Raw genomic sequence first — 15,806 nt, 5'->3', positions numbered from 1 at the left:
TTGCTGTCCAGAGTGGTCACAATGGTGCACTATGGGATAGCACCTGGAGGACAATATTGTCGAATTGCCACTCTAACCCTAATCCAACATGGCAATAACAATTTCAGCGCTACTCCCCTTGTTGGGAAGGAGTACAGATATCGGTATTAAGAGCCCTTTATATCGATACAAAGGACTTCGTTGTGTGGACGTGTGCAGGGTTAATGCGATTTAATGCTGCTAAATTTGATACAAACTCATAGGGTAGACCAGGCCACACACTCCACATGTGTTATTTCTCTCTCCCCTGGGGATTCTCTGCTGGGCCGTGGTTTCCTTGAGAAGTCTGAGTTCTCCAATAATAAACAGAATAACCAATCTTCTGCATTGCCTAGTTTCCCTGCCACCTCTCTGGAATGTGCTGACTATCACAGGCTTTTCCCTGATCACAACTCCTGGACACATTCCCTTTGCATCTTTGCAATAATGTGCCACGTGGTTCCACTTCCTCATCTTCTTGTTGAGAATTCTGCTCCATGGTCTCACTCACCAGCCCACCACCTGCTGGGACACAGAAAGAAAAACCATCACAAACAGGAATGGAAAAGGGGAAACCAAACTGGAAGAAAAGCTGGAGATGAAAAAAAAATCAGGGACTGAAGTTCCTCAAAGGAGAGAGAGGAAGAGATGAATTCTTCAGCCAGTTCCCACCCAAATACTCAGGCAGAAGGAGGTGCAGGGAGGGAGCTACTGCCAAGAGTTAGTCAGAATGGATAGGAAGTAGCACTGTCAATTCATTGCAGTTAACTCAGCCTGAGAAGGAGCCAGAATTTACCAATGTACATTGCCAAAGAGCCACAGCAATACGTCAGCAGCACCCCCATAATCTTCCTCCTCCAAGCTCCCAGCAACGGATCAGTGCCTCCCCCTCCCTCCCCACACCTCCCAATCAGCTGTTTTGTGGCATACAGGAGGCTGGGGAGAGAGGGGGAGGAGAAAGGGCATGGCAGAGCTCATGGGAGGGGGCAGGAAGGAGTGGAGTGGATGCAGGGCTTGTAGCAGAGCCAGGGGTTGAGCAGTGAGCACCCCCAGGCACACTGGAAAGTTGGCACCTGTAGCTCCAGCCCCCGAGTTGGTGCCTATACAAGGAGCCGCATATTAACTTCTGAAGAGCCGCATGTGGCTCTGGAGCCACAGGTTGGCCACCCCTGGTCTAGATAATACTTAGCCTGTCATGAGTGTAGGGGACTGAACTAGGTGACCTCTCTAGGTCCCTTCCAGTCCTATGATTCCATAAACCATATTAAAGCACAGTTAAGGTTGACTAGTGCTGCCTCATGCCCTTCCAGTATGTGGAGAGTGGTGAAAGTTAAACATCTGAAAACCAGGAAGTGAAGAACTATGCACCACACCTGCAAAAGAAAGCTTAGCTCTGCTCCTACTCCCTCACCTTGGGGCTAGCAAATGTCACTGGGAATAGGTCAGTAAGGGTGGAGGGAAAATTTGGCACTTCCATCTCTTGAAGTCTGCAACTCAACACTGGATGCCCTTCTGGAAGATATTTTCATCAAAACACAAGCTGTTCAGCTCACTTCAATGGTAATTGGATGAAAGTGTATGGCTCGTACTATATGGAAGGTCCTGGCCTTAAAATGTACTGATCAATGACCAATAGGAGGACTAAGAACATGCCATTATGCATGTTGTGTCAGCTGTAGCTTTATATGAACAGTGGAGGGAACAGTTGGAAGAGCTTGGCAGAGCTGAGACTGTGATAAGAAGAGAGGTGCGTGTGAATCTCGAAGGAATAGGTATTCCTCATGTCAGTGCTAAGTGTTGTCGGTTGTGTCAATGAAGGTGCACAAGGGTGAGTTCTTACCATGAGGGTTGTCAGCATTCTGGTGGCATATGTGCTAATGGTCTCCAATGCTCAATGAGGGTAAGTGAAGGAATCCTAAGTGCAAGGGTAAAGGGGTGGTGACATTAGGCAAGTCTGAGATGAATAGTGAGCAGTAGACTCAGTGTTTGAGTACAGGCCAAATGTAGGTAGCTTCTGTTCCCTGCACTGGACCTAACCAAGTTGTGCCTTAGCAAAGAGAAGATGCTGGAGGACTTTGTGTTATCCTGCTCCTGTGCTCTGTCCCCAAAGTGTTCTGTAGCAGGGTGGGGTAAAGTGCTAGTATATGTGTCATTGCCTTGTTGGAGTGTTGCTGAAACAGGGCAGAGTAGAGGTTGCATTGTGGGGTATTGTGAACCTCAACTCTTCTTTCCCCTTCTAATAACTGAGGGGACAGGAATCCTTACCCAGTGAGGTCACATTCTCATAGTTCTCCTGCATGACATCTTGTAGAGGGCTCTCTGAGCGGGGTCCAGCGGAGCCAACTCTTCTTCGCTGAAATACACAGCCACCTCCTCGAAGACCATTGGCCCCTGAAAGAGCAAGAGCCCCTCACTCAGTACCTGCTGCCTACCGACAACCCCACTGTTCACAGGGGAGGGGCCAATCACTTGGAAGCTGTGGGAGGCAGGCAGGCAGCATAGTTCCACCTACATCATATCACATGACAGCAGCCAGGAGCATCAAGGGGAGGGGAGACAAAGAGCACCCCCACTCCTCCCAGCAGAGAGAGAGGGGGCTGGCATCTTCACATTCCTCACTCACCTACTAGCCAGAGGCTGAGACAGGAGACGGAGCCCCCAGCAAGATCCAGGGACAGCTCCCTGGTGTGAATGGCAAAACCCTCCTTACTGCCTGCAGCCGGATGGGAGGGGATGGGGTGTCTTCCCTGGGACTCACAGGTGGGTGCCCCTTTATATCTCACAGCTGCCTCTGGCTAGAAGGTTCAGGCTCCAGTACTGAAGTCTGGTAAGTTTCCCTAGCCCAGTACAGGGGAGGTGTTTCCTGCTTGACTAATTAGGGAATTCCCACCCACAAACCATAGGGGGCTGGTGCTGGGATCTAGGCAGCACAGTAAACAAATCTTGGCAGATTTATCACACGCTGTCCCCCTCCCTTTCTCCACCTTGTGGCTTTCCTGCCCCCTCCCACTTCCAGACCAGCCCCCTTCGGAAGTGCCCACTGTGACGTTATTGACATGAACTGTGACCGTATAGATCACCGCTGCAACCAAGGGCCTATGGCTGCACCAGGTCTTGTACAGAGGAGGTCCAGTGGGGTCTCTGTGGAAAGGCTGTAGTTTGCTGATTATGATTATGTTGCCTCTATGTGTGTATCAATTTTGTATTTGAAGTTATGAATATTGGCCATATACTTGTATATCGATGTGTTTGATCGTAAGTAGCCTCAGTGAAGCATTTGGTCAGTTTCTTGAGAATGGGCACTCAGGCCTTGGCTACACTTGAGATACAGTGCAATAAAGCTGCCCACAGCGCTGTAACTCATTCCCCGTCCACACTGGCAAGGCACGTACAGCACTGTATCTCCGTGGCTACAGTGCTGCAGGTACTCTACCTCCCCAAGAGGAATAACAGCTGCTGCGGAGTGGCTGAGACGCTGGTGCTCCAGTGTAAACAGGGAGTAACCTTATTACGCAGTGACTGACCTCCGGAAACTCCCCATAACCCTTTTCAGTGAAGGTTCCTCTCCTTGTTTTGTTGTGATGCTTCTCTTTGTTTTGTGGTGAACTCCAGGCTCCAGGAACTGCTTATCAAAAAACCAAACACAGCTACTGTTTGCTGCGAATGAGCAGAGGGAGGCAGGGGGGCTCCCTTTGGAACACCTACAGCTAATGTTTGCTTGAAGAGAGAGGTGGCGGGCACGCGGAGGGGAAAGGGGGTCCATTTTGGCGAGCGGATGCTTATCTGGTCTGTGAGAAAAAAAACAAACAGCTGCTGTTTGCTTTCAGTGACTGAGGGGTGGAGGTGAGGGGTCAGAACTTGGAAGGCAGGGTGCTGACACTCTCAGCACTCCAAAAACCCACTCTCTCCCTCCACGCTCCCTGTAACACTCCACCCTACCCCACCCCCTTTTGAAAAGCACATTGCAGCCACTCGAATGCTGGGAGAGCTGCCCATAATGCACTGCTCCCAATGCCGCTGCAGATGCTGCAAATGTGGCCACACCAGTGCGCTGTCAGCTGTCAGTGTGGACAGACTTCAGCGTTTTCCCTATTCAGCAGTACGAAGGCAGGTTTAACTCCCAGCGCTGTACTGCTGCAAGTGTAGCCATACCCTGAGGGCTTGGCTACACTGGAGAGTTGCAGCGCTGTAAACTCACCACCAGCGCTGCAACTTACTCACCGTCCACACTTGCAAGGCACATACAGTGCTGCATCTCCCTGGCTGCAGCGCTGGTTATACTCCTGCTCTGCCTCGGGTATAAGGATTGCAGTGCTGGTGATGCAGCGCTGCTCCGCAAGCGTGGCCACCAAAAGCACTTTAATTGGCCTCCAGGATATTAGGAGGTATCCCAGAATGCCTGTTCAGCCACTCTGCTCATCGGTTCGCACTCTACTGCCCTGGCCTCAGGTGACCTGCCCTTTAAATGCCCTGGGAATTTTTAAAATCCCCTTCCTGTTTCCTCAGCCAGGCGTGGAGCGCAATCAATCACTGAATCTTTCCAGGTGACCATGCCTCCACGTGCCAAAAGAGCCCCAGCATGGAGCAATGGCGAGTTGATGGACCTCATCAGTGTTTGGGGGGAGGAAGCTGTGCAGTCCCAGCTCCGCTCCACCCGTAGGAATTACAATACCTATGGGCAGATCTCAATGGCCATGCTGGAAAGGGGCCATGACCGGGATGCGGTGCAGTGCAGGGTTAAAGTGAAGGAGCTGCGGAGTGCCTATTGCAAAGCCTGTGAGGGAAACCGCCGCTCAGTTGCTGCCCCCACGACCTGCTGTTTTTACAAGGAGCTTGACGCGATACTTGGGGGTGACCCCACTGCCAATCCAATGACCACGATGGACAGTTCAAAGCGTGGAGAAGAGGGGAGGTGGGGGGGAACCGAGAGTGAGGATACTGTGGTGGGGGGAGACACCCCGGAGTCCCAGGAGGCATGCAGCCAGGGGCTCTTCTCAAGCCAGGAGGAAGCTAGCCAGTCACAGCAGCTGGAACTTGTTGGTGAAGGACAAGCAGAGGAGCGGGTTCCCGGTAAGCAGCTTTTATTTTCAGGATGGAAATGGTTCGGGAAAGGAGGGGGGGTTAAGGCTGCATGCATGCATGCCTAGATGCGGAACAGCCCATTGATATGGTCTATCACGTCACAGTAATCGGCCTCAGTAATCTCTTCAAAAGTTTCTGCCAGAGCATGAGCAATGTGCTTGCGCAAGTTTATAGGGAGAGCCACTGTGGTCGTCCCAGTCAGGCTAACACGTCCGCGCCACTGTTCCGCGAAGGGTGAGGGGACCATTGCTGCACAAAGGCAAGCTGCATAGGGGCCAGGGTGGAATCTGCATTGCTGTAGAAGACCCTCTCTTGCTTCCCAGGTGACCCGCAGCAGCGAGATATCTTCCAGGATAAACTCCTGCGGAAAGTGTTGGGATAGTGTCCAGTGTAGGTCCCCCTGCAGCTATTTGCTTTCCCCAAAGCACAGAAACCCAGTACAGACCTGAACCAATCAGTCCCCCTTCCCAGGTGACCTGCAGCAGCGAGATATCTTCCAGGATTAATTAACTCCTGCACCTATTCCCCCTTACTCACCATTTCTTCGTTGCTGTGTGCTTTGTTATGTGGAAAGTATGCTAAAGTGAGACTGTAAACTCCTTCACTGTGATTATACACAATGCTGCCTCTATTAAATGTTTCAATTTTTGTCTTTCTAATAACAGTGTCCTTGACTACTCGACTGGCCGTTTCTGAGACTGCTGAGAGGCTACAAAATCTGAGGAAAAAGCCACGAAAAAGCAAAGAAGATATGGTGAAAGCAGTAATGAATCAGACTGCCAGAGAAAGTAAAAAACTGCAGGACTGGAGAGAAAAAATGCAGCACTGGAGGGAAGGAGAAAGCAGGAGAAAGGCATTGGCTAAGAAGAAAAGCACGAAGCAGCTGATAAGCATCCTGGTGCGCTAAACGGACTGTATTCAGTCACTCGTAGCCATGCAGGTGGAGCACTATTGTGCCGCCCCCACCCCCCCCATCCCAAAGCTCTTTCCCTTGTGCCCCAATGTCAGCTCCAAACCCCTTTCCCCAGCATCCTGGTTCTTACCACCACCAGCTGCTCCCAACATCTGTACATTCACCTACCAGCCCTGAGAACTACGACCCTGTCACGGAGTGTGGGGAGTCCGGCCCTGCACCCCTCTTCCTGGGACCCACAGTGACTCTCAGCCAGCCAGTAAAACAGAAGGTTTATTGGACAACAGGAACACCGGTTACAGCAGAGCTTGCAGGCACAGTCAGGACCCCTCCACCGAGTCCTTCTGGTCTTTCAGGGTGCTTGGATCCTAGCTAGGATACCCTGAATTCCACCCACACAGCCCCAAGCCCAAACTCAAACTGCTTCCCTCCTGCCACTCCCTTCCTTTGTTCCCCTTCCCGGGCAAAGGTGTTGACCTTTCCCCTTCCTTACCTAGCTCAGGTTACAGGCCCTGGCATCGTCCATCCCCTAAAGTCCTCCCCTGCTCTCCCACTCCCCACACAGACAGTCCCTACTGCATCACATCTCTCCCCCCTTCGAGACTGAACTGAGCAGGGTCACTCTGCCCAGTGACCTGGGGAAGTTCAGGGCCCCCTCTCCGGGACAACGCGTCCGCTGTCAGGTTGGCACTTCCCTTCACATGGACCACGTCCATGTCATAGTCCTGCAGGAGCAGGCTCCACCTCAGGAGCTTGGCATTGGCTCCTTTCATCTGGTGCAGCCAGGTCAGGGGAGAGTGGTCGGTGTACACGGTGAAGTGTCGCCCAAAGAGATATGGCTCTAGCTTCTTAAGGGCCCACACCATGGCCAGGCATTCCTTCTCGATGGCCGCGTAGCTTTGTTCCCGGGGTAGCAGCTTCTTACTCAGGTACACGATGGGGTGTCTCTCCCCCTTTTCATCCTCCTGCATTAACACTGCCCCCAGTCCCGTGTCTGAGGCATCAGTGAACACCATAAAGGGTTTGTCAAAATCTGGGTTTGCCAGAACTGGGCCACTAACCAGAGCCTCCTTCAGCGCCCAGAAAGCCTCCTGGCACTGCTCAGTCCAGATCACCTTGTCTGGCTTCCCCTTCTTGCACAGTTCAGTGATGGGGCCGGCTATGGCACTAAAGTGGGGCACGAACCTTCGATAGTACCCCGCCATCCCAATAAAGGCCTGGACCTGCTTTTTGGTTTGGGGAGCAGGCCAGTCTCTGATCACCTCCACCTTGGCTGGTTCCGGCTTCAGGCAGCCGCTCCCCACCCGATGGCCCAGGTAAGATACTTCAGCCATCCCCACCTTGCACTTCTCAGCCTTTACTGTTAACCCAGCCTTTCGGAGTCGGTCTAGGACTTGTTTAACCTGGGACATGTGGTCCTCCCAGGTCTGGCTGAAGACGCAGATGTCGTCAATATACGCCACGGCAAAACTCTCCATCCCCCTCAGTAGCTGATCCACCAGGCGCTGGAAGGTGGCTGGCGCTCCCTTGAGGCCGAAGGGCAGGGTCAGAAACTCATAGAGCCCCAGAGGGGTGATAAAGGCCGATTTCAGCCTAGCATCTGCGTCCAGCGGCACTTGCCAGTAGCCTTTGGTAAGATCCATAGTGGTAAGGTACCGAGCACCTCCCAGCTTGTCTAGGAGCTCATCAGGCCTGGGCATAGGGTAGGCATCAGATACGGTGATGGCATTGAGCTTTCGATAGTCCACACAGAACCGGATTGACCCATCCTTCTTGGGGACTAGCACCACTGGTGAGGCCCAAGGGCTGGAAGATGGCTGGATCACCCCCAAAGCCAGCATGTCCCTGACCTCTCTTTCAAGATCCTGGGCAGTTTTCCCAGTGACCCGAAAAGGGGAGCATCTTATAGGGGCATGTGACCTGGTCTCCACCCGGTGGACAGTCAAATTAGTGCGTCCAGGCTGGTTGGAAAACAGCTGTCGGTACAGATGCAGCACCCCTCTGATCTCAGCGTGCTGGCCCGGGGTCAGTTGATCAGAGAGGGGAATCGCCTCCAGGGGGGAACCAGCTTTTGTCCCAGGGAATAGATCTACTAAGGGGTCATCTCCCTGCCCCTCCCAATGTCCACACACGGCTAACACCACATTCCCCCTCTCATAGTATGGTTTCATCATGTTCACATGGTACACCCGACGGTGATGTGCCCGGTTTGACAGCTCCACCACATAGTTTACCTCATTCAGTTGCTTGATCACCTTGAAGGGCCCTTCCCAGGCGGCCTGGAGTTTGTTTCTCCTCACGGGGATGAGAACCATCACCTGATCCCCGGTGGCGAAGGCACGGGCTCGTGCTGTGCGGTCATACCAGACCTTCTGCCTCCTCTGGGCTCGGGCCAGATTCTCCCTGGCCAGGCCCATGAGCTTGGCCAGTCTTTCCCGGAAGGTCAGGACATACTCCACCACTGACTTTCCCTCGGGAGCGGCCTTCCCCTCCCATTCGTCCCTCATCAGGTCTAGGGGCCCCCTCACCCGCCTTCCATACAACAGTTCGAAAGGTGAAAACCCAGTAGATTCCTGGGGTACCTTCCTGTACGCAAACAGCAGGTGAGGTAAGTACTTGTCCCAATCTTGCGGGTGCTGGTTCATAAATGTTTTTAGCATCATCTTCAGCGTCCCGTTGAACCTTTCTACCAGCCCGTTGGACTGGGGGTGATACGCTGAGGCCCAGTTGTGCTGGACCCCACATTTCTGCCATAAGGACCGGAGCAGGGCCGACATGAAGTTGGACCCCGGTCCATTAAGACCTCCTTGGGGAACCCCACCCGGCTGAAAATTGTCAGCAGCGCATCCGCCACTGTGTCTGCTTCAATAGAGGACAAGGCCACCGCCTCGGGGTAGCGAGTGGCAAAATCCACCACCACCAGGATGTATTTCTTCCCTGACCGGGTCGTCTTGCTGAGGGGTCCCACTATCTCCATGGCCACCTTCTGGAAAGGTTCTTCTATGATGGGTAAAGGCCTCAAAGCTGCTTTCCCCTTGTCCCGGGCCTTCCCCACCCTCTGGCAGGGGTCACAGGATTGGCAGTACTGTCGGACATGGGTAAAGACCCCAGGCCAGTAAAAGTTCTGTAGCAGCCTCTGCCTGGTGCGCCGGATTCTCTGGTGCCCTGCGAGAGGGATGTCATGAGCCAGGTACAGCAGCTTGTGACGAAACTTCTGGGGAACCACCAGCTGCCTCCTGATCCCCCATGACTCCACTTCCCCTGGGGGAGCCCATTCTCGGTACAGGAACCCCTTCTCCCACAGGAACCTCTCCTTGCAACCTCTCCTCATGGTCTGTACCGCACTAAGGTCAGCCCGGTCCCTGTGCTTCCGCAAGGAGGGATCTTTCTGCAACTCGGCCTGGAACTCAGCAGCTGGGACAGGGATGGGGACCGGCTCTCTCTTGCTGGCTGGGTCTGAGGCCGCAGCCTCTCTGAACCGTGCCCCTGGGCGTTCCCCGCTCCCAGGGTTAGGATCCTGCACCTCGGGTCGAGTACCTTCCCCGTTGTCGGGGAGCAGTGCCCTTTGCCGACTCTGACTACGAGTCACGACCAGGGCACTCTGGGTGTTACTAGGCCAGTCCTCAAGGTCCCCTCCCATTAACACGTCAGTGGGCAAATATTGGTGTACCCCCACATCCTTGGGGCCCTCCTTGGCTCCCCATTTCAGGTGTACCCTTGCCACGGGTACCTTGAATGGGGTCCCACCCACGCCCATCAGGGTCAGGTAGGTGTCGGGCACCATCCGATCTGAGGCCATGACCTTGGGCCGGGCCAGCGTCACCTCTGCGCCCGTGTCCCAGTACCCAGTGACCTTCCTCCCATCCACTTCCAGGGAAACAATGCACTCTTTCCGGAGGGGCAGCCCCGCGCCCACCCGGTAAACCAAAAACCCGGAACCTGGAGCGTCCGCCGGTGGTATGTTGCCAACCCCCCTTTCCTGGGAATGTAGCCCCTCCTCCGATTGGGTTTTTACCCAGTCCACCCTCTGCGGGTTGGGTCTGCTTGGTCTGTCCCTGAGCTTGGGGCACTGGGCCCTTATGTGACCTCGTTGGCCACAGCGATAGCAGCCCATATCTCGTGGGTCCCCTTGAGTGGGTCGGAGGGACCTGCCACTGGATGTTCCCCTTTTGGGGGGGTTCTCTATAGGCCCCCTTTGGGAGGTCCCATGATGACTCTCTCTCTGCGTTGAGGCCGGCCCGCTCCTTCGAGACTCCTCCCTGCCATCCCCTGCCCGACTGTCCACAAATTGGTCGGCCAGCTGGCCTGCATGCTGCGGGTTCTCCGGCTTCTGGTCCATCAACCACAGCCTCACGTCGGACAGGCACTGCTCGTACAGGTGCTCCAGTATGAATAGGTCAAGCAGGTCCTCTTTAGTTTGGGCCCCAGCCGTCCACTTGCGGGCATACCCCTGCGCCCGGTTGACCAGTTGTAGGTATGTGACCTCACGGGTTTTACGCTGGCTCCGGAACTTTTTCCGGTACATCTCAGGAGTCAGCCCAAACTCGCAGAGCAGGGCCTGTTTGAACAGTTCGTAGTCCCCTGCCTCCGCCCCTTTCAGTCGGCTGTACACCTCCACGGCTGTGGAGTCCAGTAAGGGGGTGAGAACTGCGATCCTGTCTGCAGGGTCAACCCTGTGCAGCTCGCAGGCATTCTCAAAGGCCGTCAGGAAGGTATCTATGTCCTCCCCCTCCTTACGCCGGGGCAGCAAGTGCTTATCAAAGCTCTTTGTAGGCTTGGGTCCCCCCTCACTCACCGCAGCCGGAGCCTCACTGCTCCTCAGCCGGGCCAGGTCCAGCTCATGTTTACGCTGTTTCTCCTTCTCCTCCCGCTCATGTTTACGCTGTTTCTCCTTCTCCTCCAGCTCTCGCCTCTTTAACTCGAGCTCCTCCCATCTCAGCTCCCTTTCATATTCCAGCCGCATCCACTCCACGGATACCGAGTGTTGCTGGGAGGATCCCCTACTGGGGGGTGAGCTTCGCCGTGAGGCTCCCCTGCTGGCCAGGGGTGTCACGGTGCCCTCGGTATACACTGGGCTCCTCCCTGCCCTTCCCCTACGCCTAGGAAGGGGGGGTCTCGGGAAGCCCTCGTCCGCTGGCAGACCACTCCCAGCGGGGACAGACACTGGTGCCTGCGCTGCATCTGCTCGGCTGCTTCCCTCAGAGACAGGGCTCCGTTCATTCGTGCGGTCTCCCTGCTCCAGCTGGGCAATCAGCTGGTCCTTGGTGCGTCTCCCCGGGCGCAACCCCCTCTGCTTGAATAGCTCCAGCAGGTCACACTTGCGCCGCTTGGCATACATCTTCCTGCTGGCCACTCACAGGCCGGGGTGCTCGCCACTCCCCACGGTTTCCAGGGGGACCCCTAGTGCACCAGCCCGTCGTGAAGTCACCACCTCTCTGCCAGGGTCGAGCTGCCGACTCCTTCGCCCCTGGGACCGCTCGCTGCAATCCCCCGGGGGACCCTGTTACTGCAAAGTCCTTCTCGCTGGGCACACACTCCCAGGGGTTAATCACCCCTTCGTTTTACTGCTCCCCAGTCACTTACTGCAGGAAGCGCCGTCCACGGGGTGCAGTATCTCCCGCCACTGCCACCAGTTGTCACGGAGTGTGAGGAGTCCGGCCCTGCACCCCTCTTCCTGGGACCCACAGTGACTCTCAGCCAGCCAGTAAAACAGAAGGTTTATTGGACAACAGGAACACCGGTTACAGCAGAGCTTGCAGACACAGTCAGGACCCCTCCACCAAGTCCTTCTGGGCTTTCAGGGTGCTTGGATCCTAGCTAGGATACCCTGAATTCCACCCACACAGCCCCAAGCCCAAACTCAAACTGCTTCCCTCCTGCCACTCCCTTCCTTTGTTCCCCTTCCCGGGCAAAGGTGTTGACCTTTCCCCTCCCTTACCTAGCTCAGGTTACAGGCCCTGGCATCGTCCATCCCCTAAAGTCCTCCCCTGCTCTCCCACTCCCCACACAGACAGTCCCTACTGCATCACAGACCCTTACCCTCTGCACTCAACCCCCATCACCATGCAGTATTTTCATCCTGAAGTGCAGCAGTCATTGCATACCACTCCAGACAGGACATATTCAAACCTATGACTGTACAGTTCACCACCCCACCTCCCTGCCCTTTTAAGTTCCCAAAATGTTGTGTGTCTGTCAATAAAGTTATTTTCTTTTCAATACATGCATTCTTGGCTTTGAAAACAGTCTTTATTATTGCAGAAAGTGAAAGATACTGTGGCCCTGGAAAGAAACAGGCACTGCAAATCATTTTAGGAAAAACAGATTCCTGCTAACATTGTAACAACTGCACTTCACTCCCGTGCAAGGCACCAAACATTACTGTTGGCTTTCAGCCTCAAATTCCTCCCTCAAGGCATCCCTAATCTTTGTAGCCCTGTGCTGGGCCTCTCTAGTAGCCCTGCTCTCTGGCTGTGCAAATTCAGCCTCCAGGCGTTGAACCTCAGAGGTCCATTCCTGACTGAATATTTCACCCTTCCCTTCACAAATATTATGGAGGGTACAGCACACGGATATAATCGTGGGAATGCTGCTTTCCCCCAAGTCTAGCTTCCCATAAAGAGATCTCCAGCACCCTATAAAACTGCCAAAAGCACACTCCACAGTCATTCGGCACCGGCTCAGCCTGTAGTTGAACCGGTCCTTGCTCCTGTCAAGTTCCCTGTATATGATTTCATGAGCCAAGGCATTAAGGGTTAAGTGGGGTCTCCAAGGATCACAATGGGCATTTCAACATCCTCTACTGTGATCTTCCAGTCTGGGAAAAAAGTCCCGGCCTGCAGCTTCCTGAACAGGCCAGCCTGTATAAATGTCAATGAAACGCCCATGGTGATCCATAAGCGCCTGGAGAACCATACAGAAATACCCCTTCCGATTAATGTACTCGGATGCTAGATGGGGTGGTGCTAGAATAGGAATATGCGTCCCATCTATCGCCCCTCCACAGTTAGGGAACCCCATTTGTGCAAAGCCATCCACAATGTCCTGCACGTCCCCCAGAGTCATGGTTCTTCTTAGCAGGAAGCGATTAATGGCCCTGCAAACTTGCATCAACACAATGCCAACGGTCGACTTTCCCACTCCAAACTGGTTCACGACCGATCAGTAGCTGCCTAGAGTTGCCAGCTTCCAGATTGCAATAGCCACCCGCTTCTCCACTGACAGGACCGCTCTCAATCGCGTGTCCTTGCACCGCAGGGTGGGGGCAAGCTCAGCACACAGTCCCATGAAAATGGCTTTTCTCATCCGAAAGTTCTGCAGCCATTGCTCGTCATCCCAGACTTCCATGACGATGTGATCCCACCACTCAGTGCTTGTTTCCCGAGCCCAAAAGCGGCGTTCCATGGTGCTGAGCATTTCTGTTACTGCAACAAGCTATTTAGTGTCATATGCGTCAGGCGACTCGATATTATCATCGGACTCCTCACTGTCACTTTGGAGTTGAAGGAATAGCTCAACTGCCAAATGTGATGTGCTGGCGACACTCATCAGCAAAGTCCTCAGCAGCTCGGGCTCCATTTCCCACAGAAATCACGCTGCACAGAAACTGTTGGGAGACTTACGATGGCGCCAAATGTGGACGGGAAAACAATGACTGCTGGATGTGAAGCAATGCACCACGGGGCGTTGGGACAGGAAGCGGAATGACCTGCACTCTTCTGTCCCCTTCTCACAACCCACGGTGCCAAAATGGGACGAGGTGCTCTGTGGGATAGTTGCCCACAATGCACCACACCCAACAGTGCTGCAAATGCTGCAAATGTGGCCACACTGCAGCGCTGGTAGCTGTCAGTGTGGCCACACTCCAGCACTTTCCCTGTACAGCTGTACGATGACAGCTGTAACTCCCAGCGCTGCACACCTGCAAGTGTAGCCAAGGCCTGAGTGTCTGTGTGATAAGTAACCCTGGACCAGCAGCTCTGACTTCAGCAGCCTGCCTCTCACACCCCAAACACATTCTGGTTTAGGGGGAGTAGGCTCAGTGCTTGAAGAGAAGGGCAGGGGTAGGAACCTTCTGTTCATTATGTTGGACCTAACCCCCAGTTTTATTTGAGCAAACACGAGCTCTTTGACACTGTGCAATACTGCTCCTGTGCTCTGTTCCCAAAGTATTCTGCAGCGGGTGGAAGGGTAGGGTCCTCTGTGTCACTGGCATATTGGGGTGATGCAGAAATAGGACAGAGTAGAGGTAGCATTGTAGGGCTGGCATGAACCTTTGCTCTTAATTTCCCCTACCAAGAAGGGAGAGGATTGGAATCCTTACCCAGTGAGGTCACGTTCTCATACCTCTGCTGCATGACGTCTCTGCAGAGCTCTCCCTGGGCAGGGTCCAGCACAGCCCACTCTTCCCTGGTGAAATACACAGCCATCTCCTCAAAGGTCACTGGCCTCTGAAAGAGCAAGAGTCCAACAGTACCTTCTGCCCCACTCACAGCCCCAATATTTGTGAGGTAGAGGAGCCCATCAAAGAGAAGTTCTGGGTGGATTGCAGTCAACACAGTCCAACCCCCACCCTGCTCAGAGCATCCAGGAAACACCAGGGCAGGGGTCAGCAACCTTACAGAAGTGGTGTGCCGAGTCTTCATTTATTCACTCTGATTTAAGGTTTTGCGTGCCAGTAACACATTTTAACTTTTTCTGAAGGTCTCTTTCTATAAGTCTATAATATGTAACTAAACTATTGTTGTATGTAAAGTAAATAAGGTTTTAAAAATGTTTAAGCAGCTTCATTTAATATTAAATTAAAATGCAGAGCCTCCCGGACCGGTGGCCAGGACCGAGGCAGTGTGAATGCCACTGAAAATCAGCTCACGTGCCATAGGTTGCCTATCCCTGCACCAGGGTGAGGGGACGAAGCGAGAGCCCCTTGTCTCTCCCAGCAGATCCATCACACACTTACTAGCCACAGACTGATAGAGGAGATGGAGCCCCTAGCCAGGTCAAAGGAGAGCTGCCTGGTAGGAAGCCTAGCACCCTTCCCATTGTGAGGAGCTGGATATGAAGGGAGGGGAATCTGCCCTAAGCCTGATTCCTGGGTGCCCCCTTCATATCTCACAGCAGCCGCTGGTTAGTCAGGTCAGGCTCCAGCACTGGCAGTCTGGTCAGTTTTCCTGCTCCATCTAGGTGGGTTATTTTCTGTTTAACAAATTAGGGCATTTCCACCTCCAAACCTTATGAGTTTGTTCCTAGAATCTAGGCTCCTTAATAAACAACTCCCAGCAGGTTTGCCACACTCTGTCTTCCTCCCTTTCTCCACCCTGTGCATTTCCTGCCTCAATCCAACCTCCAAACCAGACTGCAAACCTTCCTATCTCCGGTGTATTTGCTGTTTCCCCCTCCTGCAGAAACTCACCAGCAACCCTTCGATAATCCCTACCTGAACAGGCTCCTCTGGAGCCATTTCTCTTCCCTCTCCCATGGGAGAATGGAATGAGCTGGAGCAAAATATGGATGTCATTCTGCAGCCTGGGAGGGCAAGAAGGGCAGTTGTGGAGGTTTCAGAACCGGCTTTAGTTAATTTCACATCACGAATTCCCCCAGGCCCTTTCCCTCCAGACACACATCCTAGACTCTGCCGTGCTGGGAACATGCTTGATCTCTTTATTGGAGTGTAAACCTGGCCCCTCCTGCCAGGCTAAGTCCACAGACACATTTTTAACCTCCCTTTTCCCTCCCCTCACCCCGTAACAAACTCTCTGAACACAAGGCTAGAAAAGAGCAGAACCAAAGGAGT

At 53.8% G+C, this 15,806-nt stretch overlaps 1 protein-coding gene across 1 annotated transcript in view; it reads right to left on the bottom strand.

The window, feature by feature from the left end:
* Positions 1-214: 214 nt before the first annotated feature.
* Positions 215-15,806, bottom strand: part of LOC115637192 (zinc finger protein 436-like) — a 346,365-nt gene continuing 330,773 nt past the window's right edge. The window contains exons 5-7 of the mRNA XM_030538204.1: positions 14,337-14,466; positions 2,284-2,409; positions 215-540 (exon numbers count right to left, since the gene is read on the bottom strand). Of these exons, the coding sequence (XP_030394064.1) occupies positions 371-540; positions 2,284-2,409; positions 14,337-14,466 (426 nt within the window). The 3' untranslated portion in view covers positions 215-370. The remainder of the gene's footprint in view (positions 541-2,283; positions 2,410-14,336; positions 14,467-15,806) is intronic.

Source organism: Gopherus evgoodei, chromosome 19 (genome assembly GCF_007399415.2).
Source record: "Gopherus evgoodei ecotype Sinaloan lineage chromosome 19, rGopEvg1_v1.p, whole genome shotgun sequence".
NCBI lineage: Eukaryota > Metazoa > Chordata > Testudines > Testudinidae > Gopherus > Gopherus evgoodei.
Note: the sequence above shows the minus strand (reverse complement) of the source record. Positions and strands in the feature narration are given on the sequence as shown.